Source organism: Protobothrops mucrosquamatus, unplaced genomic scaffold (assembly GCF_001527695.2).
Source record: "Protobothrops mucrosquamatus isolate PMUCROS unplaced genomic scaffold, P.Mucros_1.0 scaffold315, whole genome shotgun sequence".
In the NCBI taxonomy this organism is placed as follows: Eukaryota; Metazoa; Chordata; class Lepidosauria; order Squamata; family Viperidae; genus Protobothrops; species Protobothrops mucrosquamatus.
This window is the reverse complement of record NW_015386655.1, coordinates 1,023,316-1,040,367: the sequence shown is the minus strand read 5'-3', so window position 1 is coordinate 1,040,367 and position 17,052 is coordinate 1,023,316. Positions and strand designations below refer to the sequence as shown.

General features: G+C 43.6%; 1 protein-coding gene across 1 annotated transcript in view; it reads right to left on the bottom strand.

The window, feature by feature from the left end:
* FLNA (filamin A) overlaps positions 1-17,052 on the bottom strand; it is a 63,539-nt gene that overhangs the window by 6,705 nt on the left and 39,782 nt on the right. The window contains exons 30-41 of the mRNA XM_015815116.1: positions 14,403-14,650; positions 11,122-11,229; positions 8,625-8,715; positions 7,701-7,841; positions 7,469-7,597; positions 7,095-7,268; positions 6,846-7,007; positions 6,512-6,715; positions 4,803-4,955; positions 3,082-3,204; positions 2,329-2,595; positions 1,313-1,450 (exon numbers count right to left, since the gene is read on the bottom strand). Coding sequence (XP_015670602.1) covers positions 1,313-1,450; positions 2,329-2,595; positions 3,082-3,204; positions 4,803-4,955; positions 6,512-6,715; positions 6,846-7,007; positions 7,095-7,268; positions 7,469-7,597; positions 7,701-7,841; positions 8,625-8,715; positions 11,122-11,229; positions 14,403-14,650 — 1,938 coding nt within the window. The remainder of the gene's footprint in view (positions 1-1,312; positions 1,451-2,328; positions 2,596-3,081; positions 3,205-4,802; positions 4,956-6,511; positions 6,716-6,845; positions 7,008-7,094; positions 7,269-7,468; positions 7,598-7,700; positions 7,842-8,624; positions 8,716-11,121; positions 11,230-14,402; positions 14,651-17,052) is intronic.

Here is a 17,052-nt window from a genome sequence, read left to right as displayed (position 1 = left end):
CGCGACCCATAGGTTGAGAACCGCTGCTCTAGAACATCCCGGTTTTGATGTCCTACAAAAGTGAGAGAACATGCTATGACAGGGGTGACAATCTGTGGTCCCAGGGTTGGGTGGGGCTCCTCGTTTCCATTTTCAGGACCTTCTGGACATTATTTTGGAACACAGCTTCCTGCGATTTGAAGTAGAGGCACTTGAAAAAATACAATGTAAATGCTAAAATTAAAAAAAGAGACTTAAGACCCCTTCTCTGACAAGTGTGCTATGACCCTACTACCTTAAAAAAAATATTAAAGGCAGCCATCCCTGTACTATAGTGAGAATTAATACTGATTTCCTTTGGGAGACCCCTGCTCCAATAAACTTTTCCGTTTATTCAGCTTTATTTTTCTACCACTTGAAAAGAAATTCCATTGCAATTGCATCCCATTCTAAAGTTCTCACTCTCCTTACATGCAGGTCTGTGACCATCTTTCTCAGTTCTTATCCTTTCCACTCCTTGACTTGGCATATGGCTAACCCTAACCCTAGCTGGCTCTTATATAAATATTCTTTGGGTTACCTTCTGGGAGGAGGCTTTGTGGTATCTGAAGCAGAACAACTAGATTCTGTAAAAGCTTTGTACCATATAGTATCAAACTTGTTAACTCTCAAGACTCTTTTTTCCGCTATGTATTCAAAATGAAAATATATATGTGTGTGTATACACATACATGTGTGTGTATGTATATTTATAACATATGTATGTGCATGTAACTATGGGTATGTATGTATGTATGTACATATGTATGTATAATAATATATATTCTTTCGAGAGCGGGCCTCAGAATTTCATTTTTAATGTGTGCCAGTGTATTCCCAGAAGAAAGTGACAATAAATGCTATCTTATCTTATTCAGAATAATAATACTGATTACTCCAAAGCAGAGAAGTCTATGTATCTTCAAATGTTGGAATCCAAGCACTGGACTCCAAATGAATTTTGTATAAAGAGCACAATCAGTGTTCACAATGGACAGTCCAGCAATACTTGAAGGCCATGATTTTCCTATCCTGCTTCTACAGATTCACAATCCTTTTTCCCCATCTTTAAGAGAAGAGGTCAACGCTTCACCATAAACATGCCAGAAACCATGATTATAATCTGCCAGAAGATCTTTAACTTTTCACCTCCTCTCCATAAATGCACAAATCAGACCCTGGCCCCACTGAAGTTGCAGCTGACTTTCTCTTTAATCTATAGTTAAATATTTAGCTCTATTGCAATTGTTTCTAGCTGAAAGCATGACTGTTCACTTCCCCCACAATCACTTACCAGGCTCTTGCACAATATATGAAACTCCACATGAACCATCTTTCCGGTCCTCAAAAGCAATCTCTGCCTTACTAGGGCCCTCCACAGCAATGGAGAGACCACCGGCTCCTGCCTCCCTTGTCCAGATGCTAAAGTCAGCTGGGGAACAAGGCAAACAGTTTTTATTACAAAACCATTATGGATCTGTAAATCCACGAAGTAGATGTGCTCAAAATGCATTATGCAGTCTTTGCAAAGGGCAACCAAAATAATTCAAAAAGTGTAAAAAAAACACTTGAGTTGGTCTGGAACCTCTTCATCAGATCTGAAGTTCCTATATGGCAATCACACTAACTGGCAGTTTCCCCTTCCATGATTCCTGTAATGGGTTGTGAGAATAACTTTGAGGAACAGGAGGAAGAGATGCAGCCAAGACAAAAGTCATATAAAAGAAATCCCAATTCAAAACAAAAATGTAGTTTGACAAAACATGTCAAACTCGACCCTTCCTAGTTCCCGTTAGAATAAAGGCAGGGAGGGGGAAAGGAACATTTAGACTGGCAAGACTCCGTTGCTGTAACCCTATAATAAAAAGTATGTTAGCATTTATAACTTTGGCTTCTTTCTGGCTTCCTTCTCTGGTCTATCTCAAAGCGCTGACAGTTCCTCACTGGAAAATTAGTTCTGGTAACTGTTGTATATCCTACATAGCTTTGCATCTATTTGAAGCCTGACCCTTTATCTGTGAGTTCAGGATAAAGTCAGAGGAACTATGCTAGATATAATGCAGATCTGGAAAATTGCTTTTCAGCTGATTTTTATACACTATACATAGGCCTTAAGCATTAGTACCATCAGGAAAAGCAGAACAGAGCAATTTCTGCTAATCTAGAAACAACGCAGAGATCCTCCACTAACCCATCATCCATCACCACGTGATGCATTAGCTACGATGTAAGGGTGAGCATTACATTAACCTGCTTTCCTGCTCCCAAGATACTCACAATTTAAGCTCTTCCCCCAGTTGATAACCATACCTGGCACACCAGCTTCAGCTCTCTCCAAGCCTGGGCCACCTGCCCGGACTTTATGGGCGCCACCTTCACCAAGAGGGCCCACTGTGAACTGGAAGGGGCTTCCAGGCACGTGCTGTCCTTTATACTTGACACTGACTGAGTGGATGCCCGTCTCAGTGGGCACAAAGCGGATGCAGTAGGTGTTGTTTTCTGCCTCCAAGATCTCTGCATCATGGGATTTGCCTGATGGGCTGGTCACCTGGGCAGTCATGTCCCTGATGTTGATTTCTGGGGACCACAGCACAAGAATTACATGGATACAGAATTGCATGGCTACAATTTTCCTACATGAAATATCGGTTTTAGCTAGTAAGGCTACTTCTCACTATAGAACATGGAACGTATGCTGGATATACATTAAGCCACAGTTTATTAAACTGACCACATTAAATCAATCAATTGGCTAGTTAATGCTCATCATAAACCAGGGTTTGGAAACCAGAACTGTTGAATCCATTCAATATGCTCAGTCTCTTGCTGCTAAGACTTTTGACACCTGTCTGAAGCTATCCAGGACTGAGCACTTAGTTCCATACCAAATTTAGCATTTGCTCAAGCAAGCAGGAATATGTGGAACTGTTACAATGCTTCCTTTGTCCTCAGAGAAGGTGTGGTGCTTTTGCAATAGCTCTCCATTTTCCCTGGATTAGTCTCATGGCATAAACAGCCGTCCAACCCTCTGCTTAGTTCACTTCTCCTCCTCAACTTGCTTACCTGGGATTTTCAGACTCAGGTCACATTGGCTGCCAATATTGGAGACGGATGGGGCTTTGCGGCAGCGCGTGATCATTTGTTTCATTCTTCCCTCTCCTGTCACCTTCACAGAAAATGGGCTCCCTGCATCAGAAAACCAGACTTTTTGGTCACAAGAAGGGAAGCAAAACCTACCTGCTAATGGTAGTTTTAAACAGCCCCAAACTCTTCACAGTCCAGTCAGTTCTTATATAGCCTTTCAGGGGAGAAATTGATAATAAGATTTGGGCAGAAGCAGGATGGTATCAAGGCCATACTGCACAGAAGCATTAGCTGTCTTAGAACAACCTAGGAGATGTCGGTTAATATCCTGCTCTCCAGGATAGCAACAGCTTTTCTTTCAGCACTCAGCCTTGCTAAGTGGAATGATCATGCGCAAATTGTCATATTTATTAGGTTATCAGTCCTGGAAGTGAAGAACTGGATATTTCAAGAAACCCCACAAAAAACCTTGCGACAGAAAAGAATGTCCTTAAGGAAGCTAGCTATGCTACTTTTCACAATGTGGCATCTCAACTATGTGCCTAGCTGTGCTTAAAGCATTATCCGATCTGGTGCCCTCCCAAGGATTTGGTTTGCGACTCTATGGCAGGACCAATGGTCAGGGGAGATGGGAGTTAATTTGACCTAAATCTAAAAAGCAGCAGATTGGGAAAGAGGACTAGAATTATACACATTGTGGAGTCCTTGGTGCTCTCTGAGCTTGGTCGTTTTCTTGCAGACATTTCATTACGAAGCCAGGTAACACTAGTTTGGTAATGAAAGCTCTGCCAGAAAACCACCAAGTTCAGAGAACGCCAAGGACTCCACAGTTTAACACTCTCTTCTATTGGTGTCATACAAACTGACAAACCCTGAGGCGTACAATCCCACTTGCTCATGCAACTCTTGCATGCAGCTGTTCAAGACTAGGTGTGTTTTGTAGGTAAGGATGTCCCTCCCCCATCATTTTGAATTCCTATTTCTCTACTTAATCCAAAAGCAAGCACTGGAAAATAATGTCCACTTTGACTTTCAGCTACTGTCTTTTACAGTATAGCAGGAGTCCCGGAATGGATTGGCGCTGTCTAAATGAGCTAGACTACAACACCACCACCACCCCATAATTCAGCTAGTTTGGGAAATGCTGATTTGAGGAAAGTGTCTGGGAGACAAGAGGAAGAATGACATTGGCAGGTATATGAATCTGTAGCAGCTTCATAAACCAGGGGTCCCCAACCACAGGCCATGGCCCTTTTGGAACCAGGCCAAACAAGCAGTGGGCAAGTGGACGAGCACACGCAGCTCTATTCGTGTGAGCGGTGTGTGCAAACAGCACAGGTGAGCACATGAGCCCAATGCTTGCACTGAGCCATCCCCTCTCCCCACACTCCTGCTGCTACCGCTGCCGGCGGTCTACAAAGCCGGAAAGTTGGGGACCGCTGGCATAAACTAAGTGATAATTTTCCAAGTAATATTTTTGCACTCCCTTGACAATGGGAAATTTCACTGTTGACTTTCACATAATAGTTTATCTATCTGGAATCCAACTCTTACAACAATTTGTACAACAATCCAGTTTTGAAAGATATTTCTGACTGATCCTTATTGGAACCATCTTTCAGAGCACCCTGAACCCTTTTTGTACCCACTTTTGCTCCCCTGGTCCCATGTAACTCAACAAGGACAAATGGCGAACTCACCTGGCACATGCTGATCTGCAAACTTAATGTTGATGATGTAGTTGCCAGGCTCTGTTGGGCAATAGGTGACTTTGCAAGTGCCATCTTCCAGGTCTTCTGTATTGATATCAACCTTACTGGGACCTTCAATGGATAAGCTCAGACCACCATAGCCTAAAGAAAGATCCATTTACTATGAGAAGCTTTTGGATACATTTGAGCACCTCATTATTGTGGTATAAATATGCGTGTTTAAGAACAATACGGCACGTTGTATGTACAATTTATGCTAATGCTGCATCATTTCCCTTCAATTACTCATAAAAGAGAAGCGTATAGATCACTTCAGTCTTGTCTGCATGAAACCTTTCCTTTCCTGGAGACACTTCACTTAGAAAATCTTATTTTCTACCTTTCAGACGTTAGCACTTAATTCTAGCAACAGAACACTAAGCTACGGTTGTTCTTCGTTCAATCTAAGCCTTCTTTTACATCAGATAGTTGGAATGCCATACAGGTAGTCCCCAACTGACAACAGTTCATTTAGTGACCGTTCTAAGTTACAATGGCACTGAAAAAAGTGGCTTATGACGGTTTTTCACTTATGACTGTTGCAGTATCCCCATGGTCACGTGATCAAAATTTAGATGCTTGGCAACTGGTTCATATTTATGACAGTTGCAGTGTCCCAGGGTCATGTGATCACCTTTTGCAACTGTCTGACAAGCAAAGTTGACGCAGAAGCCAGATTCAATTAACAACTGTGTTACTAACAACTGTAGAGATTTACTTAACAGCTGTGGCAAGAAAAGTCATAAAATGGGGCAAAATTCACTTAACAAATGTCTTGCTAAGCAACAGAAATTTTGAGCTCAATTGTGGGGGTAAGTTGAGGACCACCTGTATAAGACCTTCTTAACCATTCCAAGCTGGCTAGTATCCTCATAGAGCTAAAAGAAGGAAAATTTCCAGAACCTTCTGTCTTAGTTTAGCAAGCTCCAAAAATGAAATCTGCCCCATGTGCATCAGGGACTCCATCCTATTCACTTTTCCTCTGTGGGCTGCTTTTTAGATTAGCCTACCCCAACGTGCCTTTTGGTACTGTCCATGGGGTCGTATAGTCAAGGCCATGGTTTTCCCAGTTGCAATGTATGGCTGTGAAAGTTGGACAATAAGGAAGGCTGAGCACAAAAGAATTGCGGCCTTTGAACTATGGTGCTGGAGAAGACTCCTGCGAGTCCCCTGGACTGCAAGGCAATCAAATCGGTCAGTCCTAGAGGAGATCAACCCCAACTGCTCTTTAGAAGGCCAGATCCTGAAGTTGAAACTCAAGTACTTTGGCCACCTAATGAGAAGGAAGGACTCACTGGAGAAGGGCCTAATGCTGGGAAAGATTGAGGGCAATAGAAGAAGGGGACGACAGAGAATGAGGTGGCTGGATATGGAATCACTGAAGCAGTAGGCGTGAGCTTAAATGGACTCCAGAAGATGGTAGAGGACAGGAAGGCCTGGAAGAACGTTGTCCATGGTGTCGCGATGGGTCGGACATGACTTCGCAACTAACAACAACAACCCCAACATGGCACCCTTCAAATGTGCTGGATTACCACCTGCTATCATTTCCAGCCAACATAGTGACAATAAAAGTTGTGAATGTCAAATTTAAAAAAAAAACCTAACAATGTAACTTAAGACATTTCAAAGGCTGTATTAAAACTTCCTTTGTGTACCTGCATCCCTGGTATCAATGATGAACTCTGAAGGTTCAAAGGTCCGGCCCTCACTGAGTCCTGGGCCAGAGACCCTGACACGGCTGGCATCTCCAATTTCTGACTGGCTGATCATCACCGTGATAGGACTATTGGGGATGTGCAGTCCATTTTTCTTGATGTTCACAATGTGCTCTCCAATCTCTTTGGGGACAAATGAAATTCCTACGGAGACATTTGCAAGAGATAGAAGAAGGAGATAATTCGTTAAGCCTCTCCAACTATCTTTTTCTACCCACAAATTCTGCCAACTAGCTCAGAGGTATGGTAAAAAGGGGCAGTTCTGGGCACTCACCAACATGTCCATTGCGTAGGCGTTTGAGCAGACAAGGCTCCTCGCGACCAGAAGGTGGAATCACTGTGGCTGTCAACTGGGTCAAGTCCGTCTCAGTGATGTTCAAGGGAATATCAGCCGATGAGCCCACTTTGAGATGGGACATGCGCATTGTATCATCACCTGTTGAAGCAGAAGCAGACAAGAGCCTTCAGTGTAAGCCAGCTAGCTGCCTAGCCCACCTCATATCAGAGCGGTCTCAGATCTCACCAGTAATCTTGGCGGTGAAAGGACTTCCTGGGATATGCTTGTCATTGTATTTCACCAAGATGTTGTAGTCTCCGGGCAGAACTGGGAGATAGGACACTGTACAGGTGCCATCCTGGTTATCAGTGCATCCAATCTCTGCCTTAGAGGGGCCTTCAATGGCCAAAGAGAGGCCCCCTGCAAACATCAGAAGGTCAAATAGCGAAGATAAGATTAGCCCTGACAAGCTCAATACCCAAGTTGTCTGAAGTAATCCCAATAACTGATGTGTACAATGTAGGTATGTATTTGTTGCATGAAGTCCTCCCAAGGAAAAGATACAGACAGAAGTAGGAACAGTTCTGGGGGGGGGAGGGGGAGCATATGTCAGAGCTTACCTTCTCCAGCATCTTTTGTGTTGACTGTGAACACAGCTGGCTTGTTGACCACACCATGGGTGAGTCCGGGACCATAAGCTGTCACATGGCCACTGTTAACATAATCCACATAGAACTGAAGGGGACTACCTATTGAAACAGAAAGTGATCATGACATCATTTAGATATTACTCAGAACTCACAAGTCCCACTCCTCCAGGATAACTGGGAACCCCACAGCCTGCAACGTTACCTGGGATATGCATATTGTCGTAACGGATGTCCATCTCATGCAATCCAGCCTCAGTGGGGGCATAACGCACTGTCACTGTGCCATCCTTATTGTCAGTAATATCTGGCTTTGCCACCTTACCAGAGGGCATGCGTACCTCTCCTTTGGAAGGGGGATGGGAAGAAAAACAAAAACAGTTCAGTGGCTTCAATTAGTCTGAATAGGAAGCCATAGGGCCAGCATTGTATACTATTCTATTAGTATTGGAATCAGTAAGACATTTGAACAAAACCTGACTTCTGTTGTCCACTGTAGCAACTCACAGGATATGAGCTAGGGCATTTGTCTGCACTAGGCTAGAATTCCCTAGGAATTTTGCACAGACATTTTTGGACAGTGATGGTTTCAGAGGCCTAAAGCTAAACACTAAAATCCCCCTTCCATTGCCTGGGGATTTACAGATACTCTGGATTGCAATTTCTGCTGCATCAGTTGGGAATGATGGCAATTGCATTCCAATATATCTGGAAGAGACAGGAAAAGCTGTGCCATTTGTGCTTGAAGTGATATCCTTAGCATCTCCCCTGCAGCTTCCAACAGATGGTTCGTCACTCATCTTATTCAGTAGATACCAATGAAGTGAAAATTCTGGCTAAAGATGGGGACACAATTTTGGTGTCGAATCCAGGTAAGAGATGACCCTTAACAATAGTTGCAATAAGCAGACCACTTTTCTGCAAAGTTCTAGAAGAAAAGTTAAGAACACCTGCAATTCCTTTAAAATAAAAGCTAACAATTATTTTCTGCATCTTTTAGTTATGAGGAATGCGAAAAAGAAAGTCAGACTTAAAACCACCCTTCTCCATAAATCTTCAACTTTTTGCCTCATATTACATGTTGCATTCCCAGGCACACAACTGCCTTTAAGTCACATTTCCACATTACCTGTTATCTCTCCTTTTTTGATAGTGAAAGGAATAACCAAGTCGAAAGGCCGCAGTCCAGCATCCAGCCCGTTGACAGGACGATCTGTTGCCTGGAAAATAGAGGTGACCCACCATCCCAACAAGAGGAGTGAGAAACATGGAGAGCATGTTGAAAGAGAAAGGGCACTTAAAGATGACAAGAAGGGATGAGAAGAAAAGGCAAGAATCCATAAAAAAGCAATGGAACATAGCTGACGAAGACAGACTCTGAAAAGCCCCTAGTCCTCCTAAAATATCCTAAATGCTAGAATATGGTGGCTAGTAAACCAGGTGCACTGCTGAATACAAGTGAGCTGGACAATTTCTCTTTTCTTTAAAGTTCAGGGTTGCAAAGTCTGGATTTTGCAAGAATAGGACCCTTACATGTTTTGCTATGAAGCTGAGTGTTCTCTCTCCACAGCTTTCTATACCAATAGCTAATGAAACAATTAATTGGAAACTGCAATATTCAAAGACTTCCAAAGCTGGCAAGAACTAGAACTCGAAAGTCAGAACTGGATTTAGGATTTCCCCCCCCCCCCAAAATCAGAATTTCAGGCAGCTGTATTACTTATTTCCCCTTTTGTTTTAAAAAGCACTGGAGCAAAGAGAAATTAATTCAGCTGTCTTGTCCATAGTTGTTTCAAGATGCACCTGGCAACAGCATCCCCCAGGAGCATCACTATTCCTGCCCAGCTTTCTTTACGTATCCCCAAATTCTACTTCTCCTGCTCTTAGAGGAGTTACAGACCTCATACTTTCCAAACCCCTGTGCTTTTAGCTGCCAGATTAGATACTCCTCGGAAGGGTTTAGCTTAGCTGCTGCTTATTTATGCTATACTCCTGTCCCTTTCTGCTATCTTGCTCGTTTTGGCTGGCATGCTTGCCTATGTCTGGCTTATATTCAGTTGGAATTCTAAGTACTGGGATCCAACCAGTGGACAACCAGACAGAAACCACCCATCAGCAAGCTTCCCCCCCCCAAAGCCAGACCAGCATCTACTTATAGCTAGCCAGACCCCCAGCAGACGCCCTAAACAAAGAGGTGAACCACATTCATTCATATCCTGGAATAAGTATGATACCTAGCGTGACTGGGTAGGACCTGGAAGCCCTCCCTAGCAGAGGCCTTGACAAGAACGACACACAAAGCATGGATGGCATCTAGAGATGGAGGGATGTGACCTCAGACAAAGACACCCTGGGAAAAGCACCAAACCTGCCACATTCTGGAAGTTCTCCTACCCCACTCTGGAATTCAAGCAGAGCAGATATAGTGAAGGGGAGTATGTTTGGGGGTGTGATGGTGCAAAGAAGAGTGTCCTCAAAGCCGATGTCTTGAGTTTCTTGCAAGCCGTATGAGAAAGCCCCACTGCAAGAATACCACGCCTGCAGCACTGCCCCTCTGCATAAGCTCATAAAGGAGTTTATGATAGCCAAGCATCTCCATTTCACTTCCATTTCTCATCACACTTTTGCAGAATTAATAAATAAATAAATTGCTAGCTGGCAGTGTCTGTGGAGACAGACTGCTGGAAGAAGGTTTCATGTTTGCAGAGACTGCCAAGAGAAATTAGCCAAGCCAGCAAACAAGCAGCAGTTACCCAAGAGGAAGTGACCCGAAATTATTCAACAGTTAGTTGAAAAATTTAAGGCTCTCTAAAAACAGCCCCATTTCTACAAGGTTCATTAAAGCTTGGAAGAGGGGAAAAATAATGAACGTTCAGCAGTTCATTAGTTTGAGGGTCGGTGTAATCCTGTGGATAAGAGTCACTGTTTTTATAGTTGTATTTAAAAGAAAAGAAAGCCCCGTTTATGCAATTGGTATTATAACCATATCTGGTTTGATTCTGGCTGTCACTTGTGCTATGGAGGGAGACCACGATTCAGTGAAGGAGCACCTGCTCTGCATGGTGAAGGTCCCACATTCAAGCCCCAATAACTCCAGGTAGAGGATCAGATAGCTACCAATAGGAAAGCCCAACCAACAGTGGCTCTCAAAGACCTCAAACAAGATGGCAAGTGGGCAATTTTCATTCTTCTAAGTAACATGCAGAACAAATACATCCTGCACTTCTAATTTCAGATTGTCTGTTTCTAGCTTCCCGGTGGAAAAAAGGGAATTTCAAACACAAATTCATCTGCCCTTGATGGCTGTATCTTCCCTGTCATAAGAGGGAGATACTGAGTTCTATCCCACAGCTTTTGCAGCTTGGTGGTGTTTCAAGGGACAATAGCTAATGCACCTCCACATAGCATCTGCCCATATTCCCCATAACAGGACCATAATCTTTGGGTCAGAATAATTCAGTTGTGCCGGTCTCGGGGAAAGGGCTGGCTCCTGACACCATCATTTGAAGCAGCAACGTCAGCCCCAAGCAGTGCCAAGGCAAGCAAAGCAGCCATCTGAATTCCATGGGGCAGTTTCTCCACCCCCCAGAATGCGCTGGGCTAGCTTTTCCTCTATGAAACTGAACTGTTACTTTCGGTCCCCAGGGCTGCTGTGCACCAGGTGCGTATGCGTAGGGTGGGGCACGCATCGGCTGGGCCATCTGCTGGGGGGTCGTGCGCTCACCATCCAGGGCCTGTGGCAGGAACGGGGCAAGATGGTTAGAATAGATCGACGGAAAAGCCAGTTCCAAGCCATGATGTCATTGTTGCACTTCCGTTTCAGAGCTCAGACACGGAAAATGGACAACAGTTCTTCTTTGGAGCTGGAGAACCATCCCCAGTGTAGATACCTTAATCGCTCGCTGCTTAGGAGACCTCATTTGCAAAGGGTAAAATGACTCAGTGCTTGCTGTTTGATCACAGAGTTTGGACTTCTCTCAATTGATGCTAATCTTTGAGATTCCATTCTTCCCAATAGCCAACAGCCCCAATGCCAAAACATAATACTGCTCTTCAAAAGAAAGAAAGAAAAAAAAGAAGGAAAGAACTCATCGCAAAGGACTCAGGTTTGATCTTGCCACTACCAAAGTGAGAGCTAGAAGCTTGTTTTTAAAAGAACTACCCCACTACCTGCAATAGCAGTGGCATACAGAATGAGGACAGCCAAGGAACATGAGGACGGACATGAGAAAGGAACGGTCCCTCGGCTCTGTCCCCTGAAGCCACACGCCTCAATTCTTTTTATTTAAAGAGCAGCACAACCCAAACTGTCTAAAATTGATGGCAGCACCTGGCTGACCTTGGCAGATCTCTGAATCTCAAGTAGGCCCAAGCTTGGTTAACACTTGTATGGGGGACCACTAGGAAATTCCAATGCTATATGTTAGATCGTAAATTGGAAAAATTGGAAGAAACTAATGGCAAGCTAATTTGGTATTGTCACCAAAAGGAGGGGGGAAAAAAAGTCTACTGGGACATGTCCAGGAAGTCATCAGGCATCCAGTTTGATTTAAAGGAGGCTTTACTTTTCCTAAGACCTAGATCATTCAAGAAAAACTTCATTGATTGCCAGCCCAAAATAATGATCTCACCGCAACATGTGTTATATAACAAAGTACCAATTTACATCTGGAGAAGAAGTGGCTGCCTGAAATTACATAGTATAAACTTAGCAGAAGAATTTCTCCATTTGCTCATGCACGGAGAGAGGTTAAAATAGAAAAGTTAAGTTTTCTTTCTTTTCTTTTTAAAGATTTTCAGTGCTGCTCCTGAATTTTGAGGGTTGACAGGAAACGTGTGTGCATCTTTTCTGTGCAGATGGCTTTAATATGCAGATTTGTTTTTCTCAGAGGAATGCATCCGTGTATAAATCCAAAATGCATAGCTATCGACAGACATGGAAAGACATGGGGGTTTTTTTGGAGGGGGGATGGTGAGGCAATAGTGGGTCAACTAAATCGGACTATAATTGGGATAACCAAGTTGGGATAATGAACTGCTGGTTGTCATCACAGTAAAGAGCTCCCTTGGCAACTGGGAGTCAATGGCCAAGTAGAAAACATGGAGAGGTCACTGTGCGTCCTTCGGTAAGCCTTCTCCCCACCTGCCAGATGCTTTCAACCACTTCCATCACCCCTACCATGCACCATGCTGGCTGGAAATGAGCGGAGTTGTTGGCCAGCACATCTGTGAGCATCAGCTTGGGAGAAGGCTATCTCAGGTCAGCTTGCCTCATTCTGGCACCACAAGTTGGCAGTAAGATGCAGATCATGGACCAGCAGGGAGTGGCTGAGAGCTAACACACGACACTTAAAGTTTGTGTTGGAGGAAGCTTGCAAAGGGAGGTGCTGCAAAAGCAACACCAAAGGGAAAAATTAACAATTAAGTCCCTAAGTTTCTGTATCCGTGGAATTGAAAATCTGGGCTCCAAAGGGGACCCTCCAGCTTGCTAAGCAAGGTGGGGAAGGAAAAGGAAAACAGTTTATGGCTTTCCACCAAATCCAAGCTTCCTTGATTCAGGGACTCTGTTTCTAAACACACAAGAAAGGAGGAGGAGGAGGAGGAGAAAGAGGAAAGGCCCTGCCTGCTTCAACACCCCTCCCTTTCCCCTCCTTTCATTGAGATGAGCCAGGAGGCTCCTTTTGTATTGGAACCTGGAAAGTGTGACAAACATTTGAGCAGGAAGACACGGTGTCCAACAATGTCAAACAATGAGTCATTTGTTAAAGAGGGATAAACTGCATATCATAGTTTTGAGTTACTAACTTGCTTTTAACTGTCAGATGCCACTTCAAAAGGGGGGGGAAGCTGGGGGGAAAGCTCTCTTCCTCATCCACCCCCTTATCAGGTGATTTCCATGAGAAAGCATTCTGAAATGCCATCCCTAAACCCAGAAACTGAAGCAATGCACTTGCAAACATGGATATGCCATCTTGATATTTAAAAAAAAAGTTTCTAGCCCTCAGATATATGGTGTGGCAAAATTGGATGAGTTTAAGTAACCTTTTCAGAAACCAGCTGCAAAGAATATAGCTACTGCATAATTTATAGCTCCTCCTTTTTTTTTTAATTAAGTAGAATCATGTCTCAAGACGTCCTGCTGTTTTCTGCATAGGCAATAAATACATTCTCTTTGGATCTTGTGAATATAAGAGAACCAAAGAGAGCCAGGAGGTTCAGTGGCTGCACTGTAGCTGGAGGGCAGTCTTTGTGGAAGGGAAAACACCTTCCCTCTGACCCCTTACTCCTCCCCCCAGCCAACAGCAAGAAAACAGGCTTAGCAGCCAGATGTTCATCCAGCTGAAAGGCACCCCAGGATTCAGATCTGAGCTCAGCGCTGGGAAGGGGGAGCCATTTGTTTAAGATGTCAGATTTAACAGAGAAATGCCTGATCTTCACAGTGTGAACAAGTGGCTTTGTCTCTATCGTATGGCCCTCTTTTCCAATAGTCACCCAATAACTTGATTATTTATTGCATGTTTATACTATTCAGAAACAAGAGTTGATTTGTACCAGTTTTACTTGTTAACCAATTAGCTTTACATACTCCCCCACCTCCCACTCAGTTTTTAAATGCAGGCACCAGCTGCTTCCTCCTTTTATTTATGGGAGGGGCTGAAAAGGAAGAAGAAGAAGGAAACTGGGGCAGCCATTTCATCAGACGGATTTGCACGCAACTTGCGTCTACTTGTACAGCATCTTTCAGGTGAATCTTTGGCCACCAGAGACACCAGTCTGTTGGAAGCACCTGAAAGATGATTGCACTTTGTCTGCACAGGAGGCAGCGTATTCCCCACAAAAGCTACCACAGTAGAGTGTATGGAGGCCACTGATAAGAAGATTTCTCCCACATCGGGGTAAAACTCACCGTAACCTGGAACGGGCTGTTGGGAATGTGCTCGCCTCCAAAGCGTACACAGATGACGTATTTGCCTGGCTGAGGTGCCGTGTAGAAGATGTCAAAGGTCCCGTCCTCATTTTCTACCACATCAACATCTACCTCTGTGCCATCTGGTGTGCACACCGTGCAGGTCACCTTGCCTTTTCCAGCAGCCTTGGCGTCCACAGTGATGACAGTCTCTTCACCAATCTGGATGGTGGGACCGATGCCAGCTCCTAGCAAAAGAAAGAATCGTGGGAAATGGAGAACTTGATCCCAACCCACACCCAAACCTTTCTTCCCTTCGTCCACTCCAAATCTGCTAACTCTAAGCCTCTTCAGCAAACGGGGACTCTTCAAATTGTGCCTGGAGGCCAAGTCTGGAAGCTCTTATCACCATCTGTCTGAAATATATCTGCTGAGGAAGGTTGGATCAACCTGTAATTGCCAATTTCCCCTACACATTTAGTCAGGAAAGGTGGAATCAAAGAGGCGGTTCACAAATAGATAAAAGAATCATGAATTATCAGACTGGGATAACTCAGTGCAGGTCAGATGAGAACACCTTCAATGGAGTGCTCCCTAATATTCACAGCAGAATACCTTCTGCGTAAGCAGAACTAGAAGTAATTCCTTCACCTCTTGGCTGTTACAACCGTGGCCATGTCAGCAAACACATCTTTTAGAAAATTGCTACGTTTAGAAGGGAACACGAACCAAATGGCTGAAACTGGGCCCAACCTCAACTCAGTCCTATATAAATGAAGATCGCTCCTCATTCCTTACTGCCAGAAGCTTTGGCCCAGTCCTCTCTTTATGCATCTCAGTAACTTGCTCCCAGTTCTCCATGCGCTTCATGCAAGGAGGAAGCTGTTGAGGTGTTGAAGAAGAGCTACTGTAGGGCGTCAATTGCTACTTGCATAGGGGTGGAGGGAAAATAGAAGTTAAGAACCCTACCAAACTCACACAAGAGGCTGAGAGCTAGATCAGAAACACACTTGATACTTCATATCAGCCCCCAGGACTAAATCAGACAACTTAACATTGAGAAATAGAGCAAATAGAGTTATTATAGTAATCAAAGCTATGGTCAGTCCCCATCAGTAGCAAATTCTTGAAGCAAGGGAACAGTTTTGCATGACTGGGATCCATCAAGGTTTTTGGGAGAGCCCATTTCCCCTGGAAAATAAACCCCAACTTAACATGGGAAGTATGGGGAGTACCATAAATAAAAGTGCTTTTCTGAATTCTGGATAATAACTTCTACATGGCAATTAGCTTTTTTATTAAGAGAAAACCTTAGCTGAAATTCCAATTGGCAACAAACTCACTATGAACTTCAATTCTCAAGGTGCTGAAGTGAGTGAATGAGATGAGGAAGTTCTGTTACTACTAACATCCCTTGGTCTATTGTTTTAGCTGTTTTTATATATTTTTTAAATGTTTTTAATATTTGTTAATAATACCGTAAAGATTTTAGATATTTACTGTTTTAGGTTTGTGCTCAGAGTCACTTGCTCATGAAATAGATGGGTTATATAAATTAGATAAATTGCTTCAATTTTCAGCTATTTTCTTTTGAATCTGTTGCTTTCTGCTAGAGCAGGGATCTTCAAACTTGGCCCTTTTATGACATGCGGACTTCAACTCCCAGAATTCCTCAGCCAGGCACGCTGGCTGACGAATTCTGGGAGTTAAAGTCCACAAGTCATAAAAGGGCCAAGTTTGAAGACCCCTGTGCTAGAACATTGAATTCACGAGTTAAGCAAAGTCATCAAGACTTCCATAGCGGCTTATGCTTCTTTTTTGGGAATCCAGAATTAGTCTTATTTGGCAGGGTAAATATTTTTCAGTATTGGCAAGGTATGTTGACAAGGAAAATGCCTGAATTCATGTACTGCCAGTTTGGCATGCACAAGCAAAGCTAGGGGAGTGCTTTCCCTGCTCAGATTACTTGGTGAACTCCATCAGCCATAGAAATGCCAAAAAGATGTGTCTCACCATCTGGCAAAATAGGTCCATGCTAAAGACCTGTGCATCTCTGGCAATTTATAGCTCTTCTTTGGATTTCAAGATCAGCAACTTTTTCTCTCATATTGAGAGAATCCAATAATTTACCTTTTTAAGCTTTTAGGCTTCCACACATGTCATTGAAGTACAATTCCCAGTATCTATTGGTCAAACTGACAAAAACTGGTAGAAATTGTAGTTCAGAAGCATCTGGAACACCACATTTTCCCCTGCCCCTGGAGATCTACGTTCCTAGGCTTGATCAAGTGAAGGAACGTATAGTTTAACATGTCCAACTAGTTGCCTCTGGAAAGCCACAGAATGGACAAGAAGAGAAGAAGCAACCTCTGCTTCATGTCATCCAGTGATGACTACTTCAGGCAGTCCTTGACTTACAACCAGTCGCTTAGTGACCACAACTGACCCAAGAGGGGACTTATAATCCAGATTCAAAGTTCTAACAATTGGGACCTTCCACGGTCATGTGACCAAACTTTGGGCACTCAGCAACATGGTCACTTGCAGCATCCAGTGGTCATGTAACCATATTCTACGACGTTTCTGCGGAAAACCAGCACGTATTTCCTTAACTGCAGTGATTCATTTAACGACTGTTGCAAAAAAAAGG